Source organism: Lolium rigidum, chromosome 3, assembly GCF_022539505.1.
Source record: "Lolium rigidum isolate FL_2022 chromosome 3, APGP_CSIRO_Lrig_0.1, whole genome shotgun sequence".
NCBI classification, from domain to species: domain Eukaryota; kingdom Viridiplantae; phylum Streptophyta; class Magnoliopsida; order Poales; family Poaceae; genus Lolium; species Lolium rigidum.
Window position 1 is genome coordinate 25,405,280 of NC_061510.1, and position 22,930 is coordinate 25,428,209.

General features: G+C 44.0%; 1 protein-coding gene, 1 long non-coding RNA gene and 1 pseudogene across 2 annotated transcripts; 2 read left to right on the forward strand and 1 right to left on the reverse strand.

Moving 5' to 3' along the window:
- Positions 1-2,616: 2,616 nt before the first annotated feature.
- Positions 2,617-3,794, reverse strand: LOC124695233. The gene is made up of 3 exons (XR_007000554.1): positions 3,469-3,794; positions 3,200-3,354; positions 2,617-2,922 (listed from the first exon to the last, which is right to left on the reverse strand). It is a non-coding gene; the product is annotated as an uncharacterized LOC124695233 (long non-coding RNA).
- Positions 3,795-7,818: 4,024 nt separating this feature from the next.
- Positions 7,819-9,207, forward strand: LOC124695194 (probable signal recognition particle 43 kDa protein, chloroplastic). The gene has a single exon (XM_047228072.1). It carries the CDS (start codon positions 7,855-7,857, stop codon positions 9,013-9,015), a length of 1,161 nt encoding a protein of 386 aa, XP_047084028.1. The 5' UTR covers positions 7,819-7,854; the 3' UTR covers positions 9,016-9,207.
- Positions 9,208-20,303: 11,096 nt separating this feature from the next.
- LOC124704806 lies at positions 20,304-20,396 on the forward strand (annotated as a pseudogene).
- Positions 20,397-22,930: the final 2,534 nt, after the last annotated feature.

Sequence of the window (22,930 nt, forward strand, 5' to 3'; positions counted from 1 at the left end):
GTAACGGAATTGTTAACTAGGGTGGAGGCTCTTGAGAGAAATCGGAGGGCACCCGATCGGCCGCTGTTTCTACAGGATCCACAAGCCGATGCTGCCCCATCTCACGAAGAAGCGTTGTCGGTTCCTCGCATCTTGACGGATGTGGAGGAAGCTACCCCGTGGATTATGTCACGGAGAAGACAGATTGCGAGCTACATATGTTAATCGGGACCGCGTCCGTTAAGGTGGCGGTCGGCTATGTGTACCCAAGTGAAGATGGAGCAATGCACCATCATATGCCCATTCCACCTCGGTTGTGTTCGTGTCGGGGTGGATGAAGTTGTTTCGGGTTTTGAAAAAGTGGAGCTTGATATTCCTAGAGGTGAAGATGAGAGGACACCGGCCGATGTCAAGCACGGTTTCTCCCTATGGCCGAAGAAGTACGTCGTCCTTTTGCAAAGGCCACCGACTCCTACACATGAGCAGCAAATGCCATCGACTCCTCCCGGTGGCGATCCCGGTGAGCAGCCAAGTCCACACCTACCCGAGAGGGACCCCAGCGTGAGTCCACCATCTCGAGATCCTCCGCGTAAGACAAGCGTCCGTTAAGCGGAACGGTACGCCGCCTAGGAAGAAAGCTAGAAAGGAGAAACAACCGCCGCCTACCGAGAAGTTACCTTGGGAAAAACTCCGGAGGAAAACGCGGAGGCCGTTCAGGCCGAGGTGAAGAAATTTTTTGCACCGAAAGTGCCAGAGATACCTTTCGAGAAGACACTAGATCGGGAGAAAGTTGTGCGTACCTTTGACAATCTATATGACCCTGCACCATCGCCGCCATCTGACTATGCGCGTTCTATTGAAAGGTCGTATGACAAGATGATCGAGGCGACAAAACCCGTCCAATCGGGTATCAGGGAGATAAAAGGGATACACAGTGTCTACCAGCTCGGACAACAACCCGTTCAATCGGTCGCCCCTCTCAAGGTGTTTGACGGGAAGACCGTTCAAAGTTCTAGACAAGACGCAACTGATTACGCCTTAGCTGAACGAGCATATCAGTTTGTTCAAGGGAAAGATTTGGTCGAGAATCTCAGGAAGGTACCAACATGTATGCGTAACTTGCATTCGTGGTACCTTAAGGCCTCAAAGTAAGGGATCGAGACTATCATGGTGCGAGTTAGGGAAGAGCACTACTTCCAGGAGTACTGTGTGAACGTTGACTTCGCCGAACTCTTTCGGTTATACAATCTCCGGGCCCTCGACAAATCAATCATCGGTTGCTATTGTCTCGTAAGTGATTTATTTATTTAATTTGAGAAGTCGTTCATTGTCTGCAGATTATAATCTTTTGTGCGCTATATTATGCAGATCGAAGATGCTCGAATGCAAAAGGGACGATATCACAGACATTGGGTTCATTGACCCGAACACAATGCATGTTAAAACCATAGAGAATCCCCTCTATAACAAGGATACACCGCAGACTTTGCTAAGGTTTTTGAAGCGACAACGTGACAAAAAGCTAATACTTTGGCCTTACAACTTTGAGTGAGTCTTACTGTCTTATAACACATTATATTTTGCTCACCGTATGTCAAAATTTTAACTAATGACTTATATATATGACACTACATATTGAAACGTGCGTAGGTTTCACTTTATTCTTCTCGTCATCAATTTGGAAATTGGAGAAGTTGAAGTCTTGGACTCACTAAGCAAAAAAAAGATCTATACGTGTCTTGTTTTTTAATGCTCAGAAGGTAATTTTAATTCTTATCGGTTTGTTTCGTTAATTTCCTGCTTTGAACTAATTGATGACTCTTTTATGCATTTTCTTTTGTCGAGCAGCGTATGGCAAACTTTCATCAAGGAAGATACGTCCCGTGAATGGACACCGAAGCTGCGATGGCGTGCGAAAGTAAGTAGTACTACCTAGGTCCACACACATTTTAATTATCATACTTGACTATTGTTTGATTGAATTATATTCTTGTAAAGAAATGCCCGCAACAACCTCCGGGGACCGATCTCTGTGGATTCTTCGTTTGCGAGTACATCCGCAGAATTGTCAACGAGAGAACGAATAATGAAAGAAATAAAGAGGTACAAAAACAATCTTCACAAATTTGTTTTGTTATCATAAGTTGTGTTGAGTTTCATTAATAGTTGTTTCATGTATTCATTTGTATCTTATTCTTTTATAGTTGGCAAGAAAGCGGAACAAGCTCTCAATCGATGACCGCTTCATAGCAATAGGCGAGGAATTGGCGGGATTTTTCCTTCGGGACGTCATACCACCACTCGCAGAGTTCCACTATGAATGAAGATGTACATGCTACATATATAGTTGACTCGAAGAGTACCACTATGCTACATGTAATAGACATATATAGAGTACGCCTCGGAGAGTACCACTATGCATGAAGATCGATCTTCATGCATAGTGCTACTTAATTTGCGATCTTATGCAATAACATGTGTGTTATATTATACTAGGAAGTGCTGGCGCGGCGCACGCCGCGCCCGTGGGTTGATATTGATGTTCGCAAACTTAACACTAATGACAGGACAGGGCTACACGCTAATGAATATACTTTATGGAAATAAAATACGATAGAGGGAAGATTGCATCTAGAGGGTATATTTTTCATAGTCAATCAAAAGTAGTTTATGAAGTACAATGATGATGCAAGAGTTTTCTTTGTTGTTAGTTCATACACTGGGCGTCACTGATTGACATCAGTTTCATATGCCAATAGCACCTGTGAAATACCAAAGTGTACAGCCCACGTAGAGCTGGTGTTGGCAATCTGGGGCGTCGTCTCCAGTGTTCTGAAGATATCTCCAGCATTGCCTATCATGCTGCAGTCTGTGGTGACATCTTCGTCCCCAGCATCCGGGATCGGCTACGCCTAGTTGTCGACTCCACCCCACACGCTTTCCCTGAAAAAATCAATGTTCCATGAGATTTTGTTTCATCATTGTGTTTTCTGCATTTTTTTTTTCTGTTTGTTCCAAAAACTGGCAGTAGCACTGCCGTTGTTATAGTAGCAAAGGCCACTCTTTTCTGAGAAACGGTCAGGACAACTGCCGGTGTATGTTTGGTTTCCAGTGAAGAACAGAACAAAGTATGAAGTATCTTCAAAAGAAATTTAATGTGTCGGTAATCGGGTTTAACATTTGATAGATAAAAAATATTAGTTGTAGTTTGCCGTCTCACCAGTATGATTAGGCGATGAGCCAGCGAAATAGATTTTAGTCATTTTGGTGATGTTCATTCCCAGCTAATTAGTTAGCTTCTTGAGAGTGATCTCAAAACCTTAGACCATCTTCACTTCGTCTAGCTTTGCATCACCATCGTCAAATGAGGCATACCTGATCATTGTAAATGGTGAAGAGATTTTGATCAGTTCAGGTATGTGTTGACTTAACTGTAACATCATACGTATAAATATATATAGTATGAAGAAGCAAAGGAAATATACTTACATGACCTTCATCCTCATATTGGCATTCTGATTCACCGTTCCTCTACGTATATAATGGAATGCTTCTTAATTTTATACCTTATGATCTGGTACTCCATCCGGTAGATTATCAGAATGTTGTTGCTTGATTCCAGTATCAGCGACCACCAGAATTTGTATAAGTCAGCTGACAGAAAGTGTTATGCATGCCTCCTATGTTCTGTGAAATTCAATATTCAGATATTAAAAATATACGCCTTTAAGGAGGCCATTGTAAACACACATCTTGAGACCTTAGGAATGGAGGAATCGAGCATGCACACCAGGGAGACCAATTTGTTCCTATTAATTGAGTCACCGACGAAGAGCAGCCTCATGTTTCTGAGCTTTGAAGCACTTTTTTTCACAGTTTAACATGTCATAAATAAGAACAGGATGGAAAATTCTGACAGCCCATGATCTTTCACTTTCCATCGGTTTCTTTGTGTGTTTTCTTTCTAGTCGTGTAGAAGAGCAATTATATTACTGTTCCAATATGACTAACAGTTGGTTGTCTCTGCTGTACTTATTTTCTGTATTATTTGAATTCAGAAAGAGAGCAAGCAAAGATTTACCCTCAAAGAGCAATTATATTACTGTTCCAATATGACTAACAGTTGGTTGTCTCTGCTGTACTTATTTTCTGTATTATTTGAATTCAGAAAGAGAGCAAGCAAAGATTTACCCTCAAAGAGTTGAATTTCAAAACTGTCACCGTCAAAGATTCGATATGCAAATAATTCTATTGTCAGATATGTAGCTAGCCTTATGGAATTGCATGGAGAACTAAGTAGGACAAAATAGGAAAAATCTTTTAGTGTCCATTAGTTTCACCGCTGAACTCTGTTTTTTAGAAAGCACCGATCTCTGGTTTAGCAGAGCATTCAGATTAGTTCTGGAATTTTAACAACTGTTTTATTCTTTACTTTCTTGCTTTCTTTTCTTTCAGCTGCAAGCCAAGAAAAAAATCACCATCAAAACTACTAAATTTTTTCACTGTATTAGTGCACTGTATATGATATATCCTTATCGCAGGTACAGAAATAAAGCCACTAAATTCGCACCTCATGTGATAAAATTCAATTCGGCGATAAAGTGTTAACAATGAGGGCAATTTCATCATGTTATCAGATGGACTAAGCAAGAATACTTACTCAGATAAGCAGCGTGCAAAACCACCCTTCGTGTGTAAAAATGTAAAACATTATTTGGTATAGTGTGAACAAAATACAACCACCATGCAAACTTTTATCCTTGTGTAAATATAGTTCCCAAGAAACAACTACAAAGGGAACGGATATAAACCGTTTAAAAATTTTTGTAGACTATATTAATAAATGCATACCACACAAAACATTAGCAGAGTTCCAATCTTGTCGTTCTCGTCTGCCTAAACAGTTAGGTCATTTACCGATGTAGATGGCTTGGCAACTTTAAGAAAAAGGTAGATACTTTGAGTCTCTAGTGAGAACATTCGTTCGTAAACTTTGCAAGTTCAGGTATCTCCTCCCAAGTAGAAAACTGATTAAGCATGAACTGTTCCACAGAAATGAAATTAGGCAATACGCATGCATTTTTCCACTGAACTGGTACTATAATCAGTGAGCATAGGGTCTACAATATCATTCTTGCATAACCATACCTTCTAGAACATAATGTAGTTCGATTTCCTTTCAAAATGGCTGTATTGCCCCCAAAGAAATGTGCAAGAAGGGGTTTCATTTACTACATGTCAAACCAAAATAAGTCAAATACTAATAACTACAGGCTCAAGAAGTTACTAATTAGCTCGCTTGTCTGCAGTAAGTAGAAAAGGTGATATATCAGTAGCTGAGTTAATATAATCTATTGATCACAAAACAAATGAGATGTTAAAATGTGGAAGATACATCCTTTTAACACCAGGCACAGTCATTTAGAACAGATATTTGATGATCTTTCAAATATGCAGTAGCTACTAATTTCAGAAGAAACGCAAGCTGATAATGGACTATCAATCAAAATCGAGTTGGCCTCTCAATCATCAAGGTCCTCCTCAAACCCGTTCCCTGCCGACTTGGCAAAAGTGGTAGGACGTCTCTGAATATCTTGCTTTCTTAGTGATAATAGCTCATTACCGCACCAAAAATACAGGCAAACCTACCAGTACACTGGAATTGAAGAGAGATGGGGAGAGAAAGCAATACTCGCCTGATGCGCTGCCCATACTCCACATCTTCGATTTAGCCGGCTCATCCAATTTGCCCTGCTCACCAAATAAAAATCCTCAAAAATCAACATTGTAACATAAAAAAGGAAAGCGTGTGAAAGAAAAAGAAAATGTTTACAATAACTTTGTCTCTACCTCTCTCTCTGATTTCAAAGTCGAGTTCAAGATGGAGAGAATTTTTGAACAAATAAAAAACCTACCTAACCAGCCAGCCCATCCTTTCTTCCCTTCCCAGCCGAGCCGGACCAAACCACCTGGCCAGTACCCCTTGGCTGATCCTTCCCTGTGGTTACAACAGAGGGAAGCACAAGAGGAGCTCCTCTGAAGTCTGAAGCCTATCGCTGCCACCAAACCGCGCTCTAGCTCTCACTCTGCTATAACCTGTACGCGGTCACGCGGAGAAGCCCCTGCATTCCATCCTCCTTCTCGCCCTCCTTTTCCCACTCATCCACGCAAACAAAGAAGAGAAAAGTTCAGTTAAGGTTCAGTTAAACCTCGCCGGAGTTTGAGCACGGGGATGAAATCCCCGTTGCTCAGGATTCCTTGTCGCTGAAGATCTGGAGTCGGGAGGCTGTAGAAGGTCGACTCCGACCTCGCCGGCAGCACGGACAACCGCGGGAAAAATCCGACGCGGAGATCGAGTTCAGGTGGCGCCGCAGCGTCTCCATCCTCGTCGGTCGCCCCGCTCTCGTCGCCGCCGAGGACGTTGGCGACGCGGCCGTCTCCGGCGACGCTGCACCTGTCACTGAATGAGAAAGAGGAGATCAGAGAGAGAAAACCAAGGAAAGAGGGAACGTTCAGGCAGACGTGGGTGGCGGCGGCCTGCTGGAAATCGACGGCGCCGACGCAGATGGAGGCATGGCGCGGCGTGCCCCGGGGTTGAGGCGGGCGGCGGCGACATGGCGGAGCAACGGGGTCGACGCTCATGGTAGTCTGACGGGGTGGCCTGCGTGGCTTGGAAGAGAAAAAGGTGAGATGTGGAAAGGAGACGTGGGCTGCCTAGATTGTTCGATGGTGGACCCCACGTTCATTGCAGCACCGCTTTGACCAATGCTATCCTCCACCGTTTTGACCGGAGGAAGAGAGAAATAGGGGGGCAGGGCATGTGCACTCAAGAAAAAAATAGAAACTACAAACTAAACCATGATATCTACAGTGGTAAAGTTAACGTGTCAATTGCTAATTGGAAAAAACTTGTACGTGAACAGTTGCCCAATCGCTGTGGTAACAGCAAACACCTTCAGCTTTGATATATAGTAAATAATGCACCAACTTGCTATGCATCATCTTGATCTTCATGTACTACCTAAACCCAAACGCGTTTCTGGTGCATCGACGCGATATGAAACAAACCGATATCCCTAAACCCCTCCAAAAACCCTAAAAAACCAATTCTCGCCGCGGCGAAGATTTGGGCAAATTCCCCGCCGCGGGAGAACCTTTGGTACCGGTTCGTATTACCAACCGGTACCAAAGATCCTTAGCCCCGAGCTCTCCCGGTGGCCCACGTGGAGGCCCCTTTTATACCGGTTCGTAAGCAACCGGTACGAAAGAGAGGGGGGCTTTAGTGCCGGATAATTAATACCGGTTGCTCAACCGGTACTAAAGCCCCTCTGGAACCGGTACTGATGAGAGATTTTCTACTAGTGTCTCTAGCATGCAGATTGTGCATAACTCTTTTACAAAAACTCAGCGGGGAAACCTAACAAAAGACATATATAAAGGTAACATATATTTTTATATATTGTAAACTCAAGTATTACGAGTTAACAATCTAACTTGCAACTAAAACCGTAGTTGAAAGGAAAAACTTCCCACTTGCAACAACAAAAAAATTCAATCACAATCTAACTTGAAACTTATGAGCACGTATGGACGATGCAATCCAACATTACAAGAGTGTACTGAGCAGTGAGCATTATCTTAGTTCTCAGTGAGAACTAGCAATTTCAGAGAAATAAATTTTGCAGGCGTTGAAAGGATAACTGCAGAAGTATAACTAAATGACAGGCTATCTGCACCGTTCATCCCCCGAGACGAACGGCTCAGTTCGCCCGGAATCCAGAACCCATCACCTTATCCGCTCAACGAAACCCATCATCGTCTTCCACCCTCAGACGCGCACCACCGGCCACAACCTCGGAACCTCCTCGCGCGCCAATGGAGGCCGTCCTACGACACCCGTCCCTTTCCCGCCTCAAACCCCCAAACCCCAACGCTCACAGAACCAGTTCCATCTCCGTCACCATCCCTCGTCGTCCTCGCGTCCCCAAGCGCCGCCTCGCCGCCGCCGCGCTGTTCCAGGACCAGAACCCAAGAACCGCGGAAGCAAGCAAAGGAGGCGATGAAGAAGACGACGAGGGGTACGGGGAGGTGGACCGCATAGTCTCCAGCCGCACCGTCAAGAGCGCCGTGTTCGCGGAGGACGGCTCGGCCACCACCGTCACCGCCACGGAGTACCTCGTGGAGTGGAAGGACGGGCACGAGCCGACCTGGATCCAGGCGGAGGCGATAGCGGCGGACGTGGTGGCGGAGTACGAGACGCCGTGGTGGGAGGCCGCCAAGAAGGCCGACGCGGACGCGCTGGGCGCGCTGCTGGCCGACGAGGCGCTGCGGCGGGACCCGGACGCGGAGGACGCGCAGGGGCGCACGGCGATGCACTTCGCGGCGGGCCTCGGGTCCGAGGAGTGCCTGCGCGCGCTCGCCGAGGCGGGAGCGGACGTGGGCCATGCGGAGCGCGCCGGCGGCGGGCTGACGCCGCTGCACATCGCGGCGGGGTACGGCCGCGCGACGGGCGTGCGCGCGCTGCTGGAGCTGGGCGCCGACGCGGAGGCGCCCGACGGGAAGGGCCGGACGCCGCTGGAGCTGGTCCAGGAGGTGCTGGCCGCGACGCCCAAGGGCGTCCCGGCGGCGTTCGAGCGGCGGCAGGCGCTGGAGGCGGCGGGGAAGGAGCTGGAGAAGGCCGTGTACGAGTGGGGCGAGGTGGAGAAGGTGGTGGACGGGCGCGGCGAGGGCAAGTGGAGGGAGTACCTGGTGGAGTGGCGCGACGGCGGCGACAGGGAGTGGGTGAAGGCGCCGTGGGTGGCGGAGGACCTCGTGAAGGACTTCGAGGACGGCCTGGAGTACGGCGTCGTCGAGGCCATCGTGGACAGAAGGCCGGCGGCGGGCGGCGAATGGGAGTACCTCGTCAAGTGGGTGGACATCGAGGAGGCGACGTGGGAGCCCGCGGAGAACGTGGACGCTGACCTCGTGCAGGAGTTCGATCGGCAGCAGTCGGAGACTGGTGGCGCCGCGCCGCCGGCGGAGACGATTGCCGGGTGACGGCCGGCGCGCGGCGTTAGAGCGTGCTCCAGTTGATCTGGTTTTGTCGTGTCCATGCAGCGTCGCAGTGTGTATCATTAGCAACGGAAGAGATTTTTTTGTGATTATTAATTGAACATTTCTTGGGAAATTTACCCATTGCAGTTGTAGAATGCCGCAGTACGAACACACAGTCTGCAGACAATCTCTCGACACGGCGTATGTCTCTCAACTCTTACAATCAGTACAAGTGGCACATGCATCGACTTGCATTCGACTATACTCTCCGTCCGATAAGAGTATGTTTAGTTTTTAGCGGCATATGTAACATTGAATTAGTATACTTAAATTGTAAGGTGAATCAAGTTGATACAAATTCTAAGCTAAATGAAGAAGGGGCTTGGCAAGAGTTGCTTCTTAAAAAATACCTTCATTCTAAAATATTATCTTAGGTTTGAGCTAAACCGACCGACTCGTGCTTTCGGAAGAGCCTCATGAATATCAAGAGTAACTTCTTCAAGAAACAGGATGAACACTAGGTTTTGGAAAGACACTTGGATAGGAGATAGACCTCTCTCCCAACAATACATGTGCCTTTATAATATTGTGCATCACAGAGATGTTACCGCGTTATATGTCTTCTCCACAACTCCTCTGAACGTAGGCATTAAGAGGGCTTTAACATGAAATAAAGGAGTAATATGGATGCATTTGGGTTAGCGTTTAATGGATGTTAACTTACAAACTCATGATGATGTGTTCAATTGGAACCTACTACAGCTGGTAAGTTCACGGTTAATCCACCTATCTTAATATGATTAATGGTCACACCTGTTTTCTTCACATGTATATTTGGAAGATTAAGATTCCATTGAAAATCAGGATTTTTACGTTATTCCTTTATAATAAGATAACTGACAGTGCGGAATAGGCATGGGAGTACGAAGTGTTGTTTTTGTGATCAAGAAAAGACAATATATCACTTATTTATTGCATGTCCTTTTGCTAAGATTCTTTGGCGCATTGTCCATATGATTTTTAACATATATCCTCCAACAAATATAACAAACCTATTCGGGAACTGGCTGAATGGATTGAAAAAGAAAGAAAGTGCTCGCATTAGAGTGACCGTGTGTGCTTTTCTATGAACTATTTGGCATGTTCAAAACAAGGTTTAAAATAGCGCGCTATTTCTCCGCTAATACCACGCAATAGCATATTTGGAGGGTCTACGCTAAATTTTAGTAATTTTGCTCGCTATGGTGCTATTTGTGAAATAGCATGATATATCGTGCTAAAACTTCATAGCATTGGCGCGCTATTTTTTCAAGCAAAGTTACTTTCACATTTTTCGTGGTGATGAAGTGCAATATGTCGGTTCCTCTTCCAGATTAGAACTTAATATCGCTAATGCTGATGATTCTTAATAAATAATGTATACTATGTTGTTGTCTTGTGGAATACTGATGTTAGCCTTATGAAAATTCGAGATCTATTTGTTGTATGTGGCTATGTATGTATGATTCAGTCATTTTTTGGACTAAATATCCAACCTTTTTAGCGAAATCCTTTATTTTTAGACTATATTTAATATTTTTTAAAAACGCTATTTAAAATATAGCACGCAATTAGCACGATATAGCGTCCATAGCGTTTGAAGGAGACTGACGCTATTTCATTTAGCACGCTATTTTAAACCTTGGTTCAAAATCATTCTATCTTCAATAGATCAAGTTCTCCATTATTTCTGCACTTTATTTCTCTTACTACCAATCGGCTTCATATGTGGTCTTCAAATAACAGAGGACCGCCTACACATGGATTTTAGGTGCAGCCGTTTGGCAACAGTTCCACGGGATATGTACAACCAATTCGGTTGACGGTATCATCGAAGACTGACATGTTGATGCCAAGGTGTGGTGTATTGCTTTCTTTCTTTAGGTGGTCAATCCATGTTGCTACTCTATCTGATCCATGAACTCAAATAGTTTTTGTTTTTTGCTACATTGTAAGACAATGAATACATCTCGATAAAGGGTCATATGCATCGATTGTCGTAGAGGCAGAGCCTCCCCCATTTTAAAAATAAACTAATTTAGTATACTGCTATTTTTTATCTAATTTGATAATATTTAATTTAGGACAACGCTAAAACGTATATTTATTTGTAAACGGACGAATAGGTGCAACTTATGGAAGCCAAGCCGACAAGACCATCCCATAAGATAATATTTTCTCTCTGTTAGAACATGCTTCCACTTACAGAAAATGGCATTTCAGGATTAACATTTTTTCTAAAAATTTACCACATGCGTTCCATGCTCATCCATACTCACTCCTCCACAAAATATGTTGCTTGTAATCTTTATGAAGTCAAACTTCATAGAGTTTGACTAAGTTTTAGAAAAATATACCATCATCCGTAAAACCAAGTGACGGTTCTAGTAATAATACTTATATGGTAGTGTAGACATCACTATTTAAAAAAAACATTGTACAGACGCAAACGCTCGTAAACACATACATAAACTTATTTCTATACGCACACATAGCCTACCACTATATGCACCTCCAAAAGACTAGGCCAGCCGATCTTGAGATTGATGTAATCACCACAGACGCCTCGCTTTCGATAAAAACATCTCTTCTCACTAAGCAATATTATTTATTTATACTCTTGCTCGTCTTCTTTCTTCAACCTCCAATTGTCCCATGTGCACAAATGTTTCTCGTCTTTAGGGTCTCACCATCTTTTATGGACTGTACCGCGGGAAATCAGGGCAGTCTGAACCACGTTTACATTACCAAAGAACACAAATACAATTATCAAGCAACAGATAAATGTTTTGGAAAAATAATATCCAAAACAAGCAATCAAAGTGACAAAAATAATTATTGCACTATTAATAGAAAAAACGGTGAAGCCTGGGAAGCTACTCACCCGTCCCGGTGTATAGGTTCTACACGTTCTCCTATATCAGCAATTTGACCAACTTATTACAAGGTATATATTACAAAACCTATATCATTGGAAATTTCAAATGTTATAGTTTCTAATGCAGTAATGCTATAATTTTGTGTTCTGTAATTTATACTATACTTGTAAAATTGATGACCTAGGGATACGTGGAGGACTTATACGCCGGCACAGAGGGAGTGGGTAGAAATTAGAAAACATGATGCCACAATCATTTAGAATTGACTTGTTGGTGGGGAACTCAACGTTTTGCCAACTTAGTCGGCCTCGCCAGTCGACGCTAAAGATGGTTCGCTGAGAACCCAAATAGGGCTCCGGTTCGAACAATATATTTGTTTTTTATGCATGTAAAGCCAAGTTGACAAGTATTTTAGGGAGATATGTTGTTGCTCAGGGCACTACTCTCTTCCGCGGAGGTCACTACTCCAAGTAGGAGGTGGGATCTCAGAAGGCGCAACAAGTATGCGGGCAAGAGAATGCATTCGTGCAAACCTCAACGATGGTGCGACTCGGCCAGAGAGGCACAAAAGATTGCACAACCTCTTCCCCATGTTACCCCTTTGGCCACCGCATTGGATGCGTATGTGGCTCATTCTCTGGTCGGCAAAGCTCAGGCCGGGTTGTGGTTACTAGGTGCATCTTTTTGGAAACAATTACTAGTGCCGTTGACAACTTTACAATAGTATATCATGATGATGCAAAGATGCTTCATGTTATTATGTTTCTTAGATGTTTCATTCATGTATCGACTTGGTGCTAATCATGAGTAATACTTTTTTGTAATCAAGCTTTACTAATGGAATAAAAATGGCCATATGCATCAGTCAATGCAGAGGCCGAGGCAGAGACTTTACCATTTCCACCCTCACAACCTCAACAACTTTTTTTAGATATAGACAACCTCAACAACTGCCACCCTCGAGGGTCTTGCTTCCTCTTCTCTCTACATCCGTATTACATGGGTGTGTATGGTTTTCTTTTCCGGTGACGGTGCCCCACCCCCAACCCTAACGATCGCAAACTGAACCTCCATCTTTATGTCATCATTTCAGCCATGTCTTTCTAACCTCCATCGTTTAGTATATTTTCAATTTTACTGTTCAAAATGGATAGAGTAGGGGTGGGTATAAAAAATGGATCCATACTCAACTTCAAATGATCTAGCGGAACATTTGTGGTCGTTTGCAAGAAACACAACCTGATTCTTGAACAAGTTGAATTGCAATTTATTCAAGTTGTTGCAGGAATAATTTTAGTTTTATGTTTGGTCGTGTAAAACTATTTATATGTATTTAAACTATGTAATATGGTTTGAGATATTATTGTTTAAAACTATGCAAAATCTTGCTATTTGTCAAAAGAAAAATAACCCTCATTTTTTGACAGACCGTATTGGTCGCGCCGGTGTGGAATGGCCCTCCCATACGCCGGCTACAATTTAGAAGCCGCACGTGAATATGCTCTGAACCTCCCTCTTTCTGTCCACGTTTCTGCCATGTCATCCCTGCCCCCAGCTCACTGCCGAGCACAGATCACCAACGCAAATAATTACTAATACAGTAAAAAAACAGCGCTGTTATTAGCTAAATTCCCGTCGCCTCAGATTAGCTAGCAAATCCCGGTACAATTAACACCCAGCGTATCTGGAAGATATGCTGGCCAGGAGCTTTAACTCTCCCAGGCACGCGGGGACAATATATAAGCACACCATCGCCTATCGTTTTGGACATACCAACTCTCTGTGTTTACTCTTAGCAAACGAAACCTGAAACACGCTATCCTTGAGGTCTCGCAAGAAACTACCATACCATGGACGCCAGACACGCCATTCTGTGTTTCCTCCTGGTACTCGTGCTCCACGGGAATCCTAATGCAGTGGCCGGTTCGTGTTCTCTCGTCTCTCTCTGTACTAGCTTTGTCACTGTATTTATATATCCTTGTGAGTTTCATGAACATTTCCGTATGATTAGATTATGCTGAGACGGATCTATGTGTTTATTTCTACAGAGGATTGCAGATACAGATCGAACCCACTGCCGCTATGTGTTGAAGCCTGGTGCAAGACGCAGTGCTGGCTGGAGGGAGCAGTGGTGAATGCTCGTGTCACAGAATCCAAGTGCGTCGGATCAGGGGAGAATGCCTCATGCTACTGTACTTTCTGCAAAAAAGATTGACCTCCAACCGAATACGAAGATCGATCTCTGCGAGGTGTCTTGGCTGTTATTATCGAAGAGGGATCCTGTCCAGCTGAAGACATCATGCTTCTTTTATAATTACACATTTACGCTAGTGTCTTTCCTTTTAGAATCCGTGAATCGCCCTACTATTTCTACTCTGAATCTTTTCGGTTTGGCGGGGATTTGTAATTGGATCATGCTGAGGATCCTCCGGAGGCCCGGGGCTTTCGAACCTCCGGGTCAAGAGTCCACCACGTGTCTGTCGGCAAAACCTATACACCGACCAGGTCGGTGGCTACCGGCCACCACACACCCCCTGGTCGGGTATGGGCCAGGCCCATTTAAGTCTATTTAGTCTGTAGCAGTTCGTATTTCCTTTTTTTTTGGTTTCTTTTTCTGTTTTTTTTTTCTGTTTTCGGTTTTGTTTATATTTTTTCAGATTCGAAAATTTTAATTTTTAAAAATTGTTTAAATTGAGAAAATGTTTAAATAAAAAATGTTCAAATTTGAAAACCGTTCAAATCTGAAAATTATTCAAATCTGAAAACCGTTCAAATCTGAAAACCGTTCAAATCTGAAAACCGTTCAAACGTGAAAAATGTTCAAATTTTTAAAATGTTTAGATTCGAAAATTTTCAAATTTTGAACAAAAAATAAAAAATGTTAAAATTTAAAAATTGTTCAAATTTCGAAAAAAAATCTAAAAAAATGTTTCAAATTCGAAAAATGTTCAAATGTTGAAAATATTTAAATTTCAGAAAAAAATAAATTTGAAAATTCCAGATTTTAAAAATCGGTTTTATAAAGAATCAGCTTTTAAAAAACGTAAAAAGAAAAATCAAACATAAAAAAACGAAATAGCAAAAAACGAAATAGCAAAAAAATAACTGGGAATGTTGGGCCGGCCCAACGAACCGCCTGGGGGGTGTGCGGCGCCTGGTCCGCGCCGACCAGGTCGGCATACAGCACCCCCGTGTCTGTCCCCACGAGAAACAAAACGAGCACAGAGCACAGAGACGGGCCGCGTTTTCCTTGTTTTCTTCTGAAGCACCACAACGCTATGACCCCTCTTTTCCCCATCGCGCCATGAAAACAATACACGCCGGCAGCTCCGCTGTTAGCATGGAGACTCCGGCTAGCACCATCCCCGCCCGACGCCGGTAGCATGGCCGTTCACCGCCGGCAGCATCACCACCCGCTGCTGGTAGCATCTCCTCTCGCCGCTGGTAGCACCGACACCTGCTGCTGGTAGCATCTCCTCTCGCCGTCGGGAGCATCACCGTCCGTCACGGGCAGCACCACCCTCAGCCGCAGCAGCGTCGTCGACAGTCGCTCGCCGGTCACTGGTTGCACGGTAGCCGTCTCCGCCGATATCCCAGCTTTCGTCGTCACCGTTGCAGCCTCCGCTGCCGCCGCTGCCTCCGCCACTGCCATCGCAGCTTCCACCGTCGGCGGTCGCAGCACCGTCGTCGTCGGTTGCAGCACCACAATGCTACATGACCAGCCCGTGTAGCATGGATGACCAACTATTGAAGCAGCGGCGGCCGGCATTTGCAGCTCGCGCAGCTAGCATTTGCAGCAAACAGCGGCGACACCCCATGCAGCACCGGCGACCTGCTTTTGTAGCAGCGGTGGCCGGCGTTTGTAGCTGAAGTGGCCGTTGTTCGCAGCTGGCGCACTTGGCGTTTGCAACAAAGAATCCAAGCTACGGAAGAGCACGTAGCACCGGCGACCGGCGTTTGTAGCAGCGGTGGCCTGTTTGCAGCAGCCTCGACCGGTGTTTAGCAGCGTTCTCGCTGCGGCGTGCTTGCAGCAGCAAAAAACCATGGTGAAAAGGGCGGCGACCCTCTCCGGCGGCGCGAGGCGATGTGGCGCGCGTGCGCTTGTTCGGGTGTGGAGACGGAGCAGCGGGCGCCCTCGCTAGGAAGGAAGAAGACTATCGAGGAGACGAGGGCGTCACGGCGACCGGGCTCGATCCGGATCCACGGGGCTCGGTGAAGGAGGACCGTGGTCGCCGCCGGAGGAGGCGGGGACGGAGGAGGACGGGGATGAAGAGGGGCGCGACGGCGGAGAAGGTGGGAGGCAGGGCCATGGTGCGGTTGGGGAGGAGAGCGTAGAGGTAGAAGATAAGGGTGGGGTCCACGGATACGCATAACAGGAGCGACCATGCTCCACGCCTGGACCGCGCGATCATCGCATCCAACGATCCGCGATCCGGAGGCAGCGCGGCGTCCAGCCTCCGACTGATATAGAGTATTTTCCTTTGTAATTCTTGTTGAACTTTGCACTTGGGCTGAATGAAATTGGCACCTGTGGTGCCCTTGTTCAAAAGAAAGAAGGCCGAGTTTAACTTCGCTGCCCGTGAACTTGCCCACTTTGCACGCACACATGTGTGCTCGACCCGTTGCTTGACTATATTCTTGTCCATGAATCGAATAGCTACACCACTGGTGTGCACGATTCCAATTAAATTAATGAACCATTCAGTCAAGTACATATGCAAGTCATATAACCAACTTTTTAGGTAAAGAGGACTTTAGAGAACCAACCTGTGTTGGATGGTTAGGAGGTCATTGGCATCTCCGTCCACCAGATTTCAAATCTCAGATTTGACACTTTGATGTCTTATAAAAAGCGGAATATTTTTCAGTGAAAGGCGACGTTCCCATTGACAGCAAGATGCATGTGGTGACTTCGTCAATTTCAAGACTCGTCGGATGAAGTTTTTTTTGACGCAGTCTCTCAGAGCTGCTCATATGGTAGGGTGTACGTGCATGCGTTCTTAGAGATGAGGGTATGTGCATTTATGTGAGCATCTACGTATGTATTGTGTTTCGCAAAAAAAGGTAAAGATGACTTTATTTATAATAAATGGGATCAACGATATTACCTCTTTCGTAATTTTTTTATCAATGACATTACCATTTCCATGAGCTGGCTTGGACCAGAACCCAACCAAACAACATTTTATTCTTCCTCCATGTCATATTTAGAGCCTCCTTAGGTTGTACGGTTAAAAACGTGGGAATACGAAAACCGCCAGTTGACACCAACAACTTTTTCGGGAACTACTATTTCCTCCTCACACGCGGGCGTTTCTTCCTATTAGAGATCCACCAACTCGGCACGTGTCACTGTCACCTTCATGGGGCTCTCCCCCGTTGGATGTCTTACAAAATGGGGAAAAGTGAAATACTGCTCATCTATTTTGTAGTGGTAATTACATAGGCCTCATATGGGCCGGTACTACAACAGCTTCTACCACAAATATTACACACTTAATCCCCTTTCAAGCTCAAGGTGGATTTGAGAAAGCATTTGGCGAATCTAACCCATTGAGTTTGAGGCTGCGAAGACGATGTTGCTTTGGTTTGAGCTTTCGTAAAGAAGTCCGCAACATACAGTTCAACCGGGACATACTAAAGAGCAATGTTGATTGATGGCAGTTAGAAGTGTGAATGAACCATCCTCTCCAACTTGTTTTCTCAATTAATGCTTGTCAGGATCATTTGTAATCTATATAGCTCTAGTATTATCACAACGAAGAGGTGTAGGGTCCTTGCATTCCACACCAATATGAGAGAATAACTAGTGGAGCCAAAAAAAATTGAAGTAGTTGTGGCAAGGGCTTGAAGTCCTGCCTTAGTACATGATCGTTACACCGCTTCTTTGACTTCCAAGCAATGAGAGAAGTGCCAAGAAAGATGCAATAACTAGTAAAAGATCGTGAATCAACTTGATCTCTCGCCTAGGATCAATCAGAGTAAGGTTGAAGCTAAAGGTGAGTCGAACAAGCATTAAACAAACATTGAGAAGTTGGGCCCGCCCCCCAAATAACACAACACACAAAGCAAGTGGCCATAATGAATTAAGGTGGGAGCACTAACAAATTGGGTTGAGCACATGTAGCAGCATGAGAAATATCTTGTCAGGTGACAATAAGATAGACAGGACTATCGACAATATGGCGATATCGAGAGGGATCCTCAAGCAAAACGCCATCATTAATACAAAGATGTACATGCGGTTCCATGGGTGTAGTGGTAACTCGTGTGTATGTAATACAAGATAGTGAGATCTGATCCTCAATCTATTGATGCTAAGAGAAAGTATCCATCAGTTGCAGACGTCACCTCAATCCGTAGGAAGTAGGTCAAAGGGCCTAAATTAGACATCAAGAGTTGCTTCCTGAGGCCTTGCTTCACAAAAGCAATTTAGTCCACACCATCTCGGCTGATGAGCATGTCATCCACAGAAAGCAAGAGTACGGTGTGTCCATGCTCAGAAGTGTGAGCGAATAAAGTTAGATCATGGTCACTAGGCGAGAATCCAACAACACAAACAACATAACTCAAATGCTCAAACGAGGCTCGAGGACCTTACTTGATACCATAAAGAGTGCGCTTAACATGACATTTGTGTTCTGCAGGAGCATCAACACGATGTGGGGTTTCTTATAAATTTCTATAAAATCAGTGAAGAACAACATTCTTCGCATCCATTTGAGATATAATCCATGAACAGTTGCTGACAGAACTATCAGAGTGTGAACAATTGTTATGTGTGCAACGGAAGCAAAGGTCTATTCATAATCACGGTCGTGTGCTTGCTAGAAATAACGGGCAACGAGAAAAGACTTACGGTGTGTCACTAACCCATCAGACTTGGTTTTGATCTCATGCAACCCATTTACACGTGATTGGAATAACTATAGTAGGTAAAGGAACAAGATCCCAAGTAGTAGCATGCTCCAATGCTTCAAGATCTTCCAACATTCATTCTGCCACTCGGGAATGCTCACAACCTCTTGGTATGTGGTAGGATCACATACAATAGCACCAAGTCAATCACGATAGCGGTTAGGAAGAGACAAAACACTAGGATCACGAAGATGATACCTAAAAGTCGAGGCAGGTTGCTCATAGTCGGAACTTGTATCAAGAGTACTGGTCGGTGCATTCAAATTAGAAGCGGAAGGTTGATCCTCAGAGGGAGCACAAGATCATCAACCATAATGGTATGGAAATTTTGATGCATAAATAAGAGATGACGAAATGGGTCGAGATGTTTCAGGTGATGAAGGCGGTGGAGCAGAAGGAACTAGGATGTCAAGAGAAGGATTAGAAGAGGGAATGTGAAGGCCGCCCCGCCACCTCGGCAACATCACCGCCACGGTATTAGGCTCCGGTGAGCATTCCGGAGCCCAATTTTGCTATGAAACATGTGGTGCGGCGCATTTTGTTAGTTTAGAGAAATATGAATTTACAATGTAATATGAATTGCAATGTTGAATTGTGCCGCATTTTGGATGATCAAAGTCCAATTGCAATGCTCAGTGTCTCCCGCGATTTGTTTTTTAAAATTTACAAATTTTGTTGCCGTATCTGCTCTGTGGAGGCTTTTTTCAGCCCGCATATCGCATTTTTCTCGGCCTATAAACACACGTTTAGGGTTTACGGTTTGAGGGGCCTACTAGCTAGAGATGCTCTAAGTAGCATTGTTTCTTCCATTATTCTGCTAGCGGAGTCACGGTGACATGAGCATGCGCTCTTGGCAGGGAATACCATGCAGTGTAGGTAGCATCCTTGCATTTGGTACGTAGCAATCAGTTTAAGTTGTTTTCCTTGCTTCTTTCGTAGATCAATTAGTTAGGTATCTTGCCTATCTCTGTTGGCATTAATCTTAATATTGTATGTTGTTTAGAAGTGTACGTGTTTGTATTTGCTAAGCATGTACATAGTTAGTGATAGCTGAGTGATTCGGTCAAGTCCCCAACCAACCTGGACTAGACATAGGTTTGAGTGTCTTGTTAAGGAAAATTGTTCTTTTAGTGGAAGGTAACATTCTCGTTAATAGCGAGACACTGGTGGAAACTTCGTTAATTTTAGAAGCTCGGTAACTTCGGTCTGCTGGATGCGGTAGCGGTGTGCATGCCTATTTGTGTCTAAATTGTACTTTATATTAAAAAACAGACAATATGTAATTAATTAACCCTTTTTCCTATAAAATTGGACCAACCTGCTGGTGGATGGTTGGGATCGTTGTTGTACCCCCCAATGATGTTATACTTGGTTTTTTTTATAGAAAATATACACATTATCAATTGTAGTTGTCACAAATAACCTCGTTTTGTATGTATGGATACATCTTTCTTGGTCCTATCGGGGACATCAGATAAAATTGGAATGATAAGTATTAGCATGACCCCTACGCAAAGGTGACACACACAAAAATATTTACATCCTCTTGAGGAAACCGCCAAATGCTCCAACGATTGACGTACTTGACGTGGTGTTGATGTAACTGTCCAACGATAAGTATCGGCATGACCCCTAAGCAGAGATTGTTGTAGTGTTGATGTGGGTGTGATTTGTTGTAGTGGACTGTTTCGGCGCTGCTTTCATGTAACATAAGACAAGGGCTCTCTAGTTCAAGCAACTTACTTTCGTTTAGTGCTTTTTCTAGTGTCTAGCTTGTAGCTTTGTTGTCTTCTGTTGTTCCTTGTTCTTGCCAAGCATAGCTGGTATTTCCAGCGTGTGTGTTTGTAAGTTGTAACTCCTGGCCTATTGATTCGTTAGTTTGCAGCCGAGCCTATTTCGAGCCTTCCATCTAAAAAAGAAAAAAATCAAATGCTCCAACGTTTGTGACGTGGCCATCCGTGTCGATGTGCCACTCAGCCAGTGTGGTCATCCGATGGTATTGTCTAGCTGGCGTATCTCAAAGATATGCTTCCACCGTATCTTTCTAGTGTATCTGAAAGATATTGTCATTAATTGGCTGCATGGTCATTGATCCTCAATGTTTATCAAGAAGGTGCAGCGACTTCATATAGATACGGCGTCATTTTTCTTCTTGGACATACTATCTCTGTCTTTTTCCGAAAAGGACATATTATCTCTGTTTGCTCAAGGCTTGGCAAGAAACATCACACAATGGATGCAAGGCATGCTGTTATGTGTTTTGTCCTAGTGCTTGTGTTGCGCGGAAGTTCTATTGCTGTTGCAGGTCCGTGTCTCTCTTATCGCCCCCCCCCGCAGCCTCTTCCTCTTATCTTGTTTAGGTTCAAATTAACACACAACAGTTTTCTTTCTGTTAATAAGCTTGTACTCAAGGTGTCATATATTATTATCAGTTTCACGAAAATTGTCAAGCTATGTGATAAACTTAACTATGTATGTTGTTTTTTCTGCAGAGTATTGCAGTTACGGGACTATAAAGATGCCATTCTGTTTCGGCATTGCGTGCAACGTGGAGTGCTGGTCGCGGGCGATAGTGATGGGCGCTCGTGCCAAAGCCCACGAATGTTGGGGAGCACGGGAGAGCAGCAACTGTATTTGTCTTTACTGCAAAAAATAAACTAGCTAGCCTTCAAGCAAAGATAGATAAAAATGTTGGTGTCAGGCTATCATCCAAATATATGCCATCGCAAATAGATATGTGAAGTATTGCTCTCGCAACCCTGAAGATGCTTTCGCAACCCTATGGCTTTCTGTATTTTTGTAGAACCAATGAATCAAAGAGGCTCTTTGGACTTCTCCTCCTTGCATGTATACCTTTTTACTATTTGCCCTCATTGATGAAACATCTGCAATACTACTGTATCATATTGGTGTTCCATTTACAGGGACGGAGACAAGGGGGGACGAGGGGGGGCTGCGTCCCCCCTATGCTCATGATTTTCCTTTGAACACAAGCCATGTCAGCTCTTTATTTATGTGATTTTAGCTAGTTCTGCCCCCCTCATACTAAGATTGTCCCCCTTATACTTCATTCCTGGCTCCGTCCCTGTCCATTTAGTTAGGTTATACTTGCCTTGTAACTTTTAGAAACTCAGGGCAATAATCTGCCCATATGAACACAGGTAGCGGTTGCATAAAGAGTTCTCCACATGCACAAGTTGTCAGAAATACGAACTTTCGGCGCTCGCGCCGATGTTAAGAATATATACATGGCTAAGTTGAGAAAAAAATTAAAGAAAAAAATATGAACATTGCACGCTACCATGATTTTATTGTTGAAAAAATCAAGATTAACTTCGTTCTGATTGAAATCGTGCAGAAAATCCTTTTGCTTCCACTGTAGCTTCAATTTTGATTGCACAATGCATTAGCAAAATTCAAATCATATCAAGATACTGCTTGCTCTATTTTCTACACTCTGTTTACATCTGAATGACAAGGTCCCATATGAAACTCGGGAATTTTCATATTTTCCGAGAGAACTTGTTACGACCCAACCATCCCCTGCATCGACTACCTTGGCCCAGGATGATGGCCCATTAAGTGCAAAGCTCACTAGGAGGAGGAAGCGACTAAGGAGGCCCAACCCACGCTATACCTGAAGCGGGCAGGAGCTTTAGGGAGGCCCTATGGGGGGGTGCTGTACGCCGACCTGGTCGGTGCGGACCAGGCGCCGCACACCCCCCAGGTGGGTTGTTGGGCCGGCCCAACATTCCCACTCTTTCTTTTTTTTGTTTCTTTTGCTTTTTTGTTTTTTCTGTTCAATTTTCTTTTTACGGTTTTTAAAAGCAGATTCTTTTTAGACCCGATTTTAAAAATTATTTTAGTTTTTCTGAAATTTAAATATTTTTAAAATTTTAACATTTTTTAGATTGGAACAAATTTTAAATTGGAACAAATTTTAAAATTGAACAAAAAAATTCAAAATTTATTATTTTTTTATATATGAACAAATTTCGAATTTGAACAATTTTTTTATTTGAACAATTTTTTTATTTGAACAATTTTCGTATTTGAACAATTTTTTTATTTGAACAATTTTC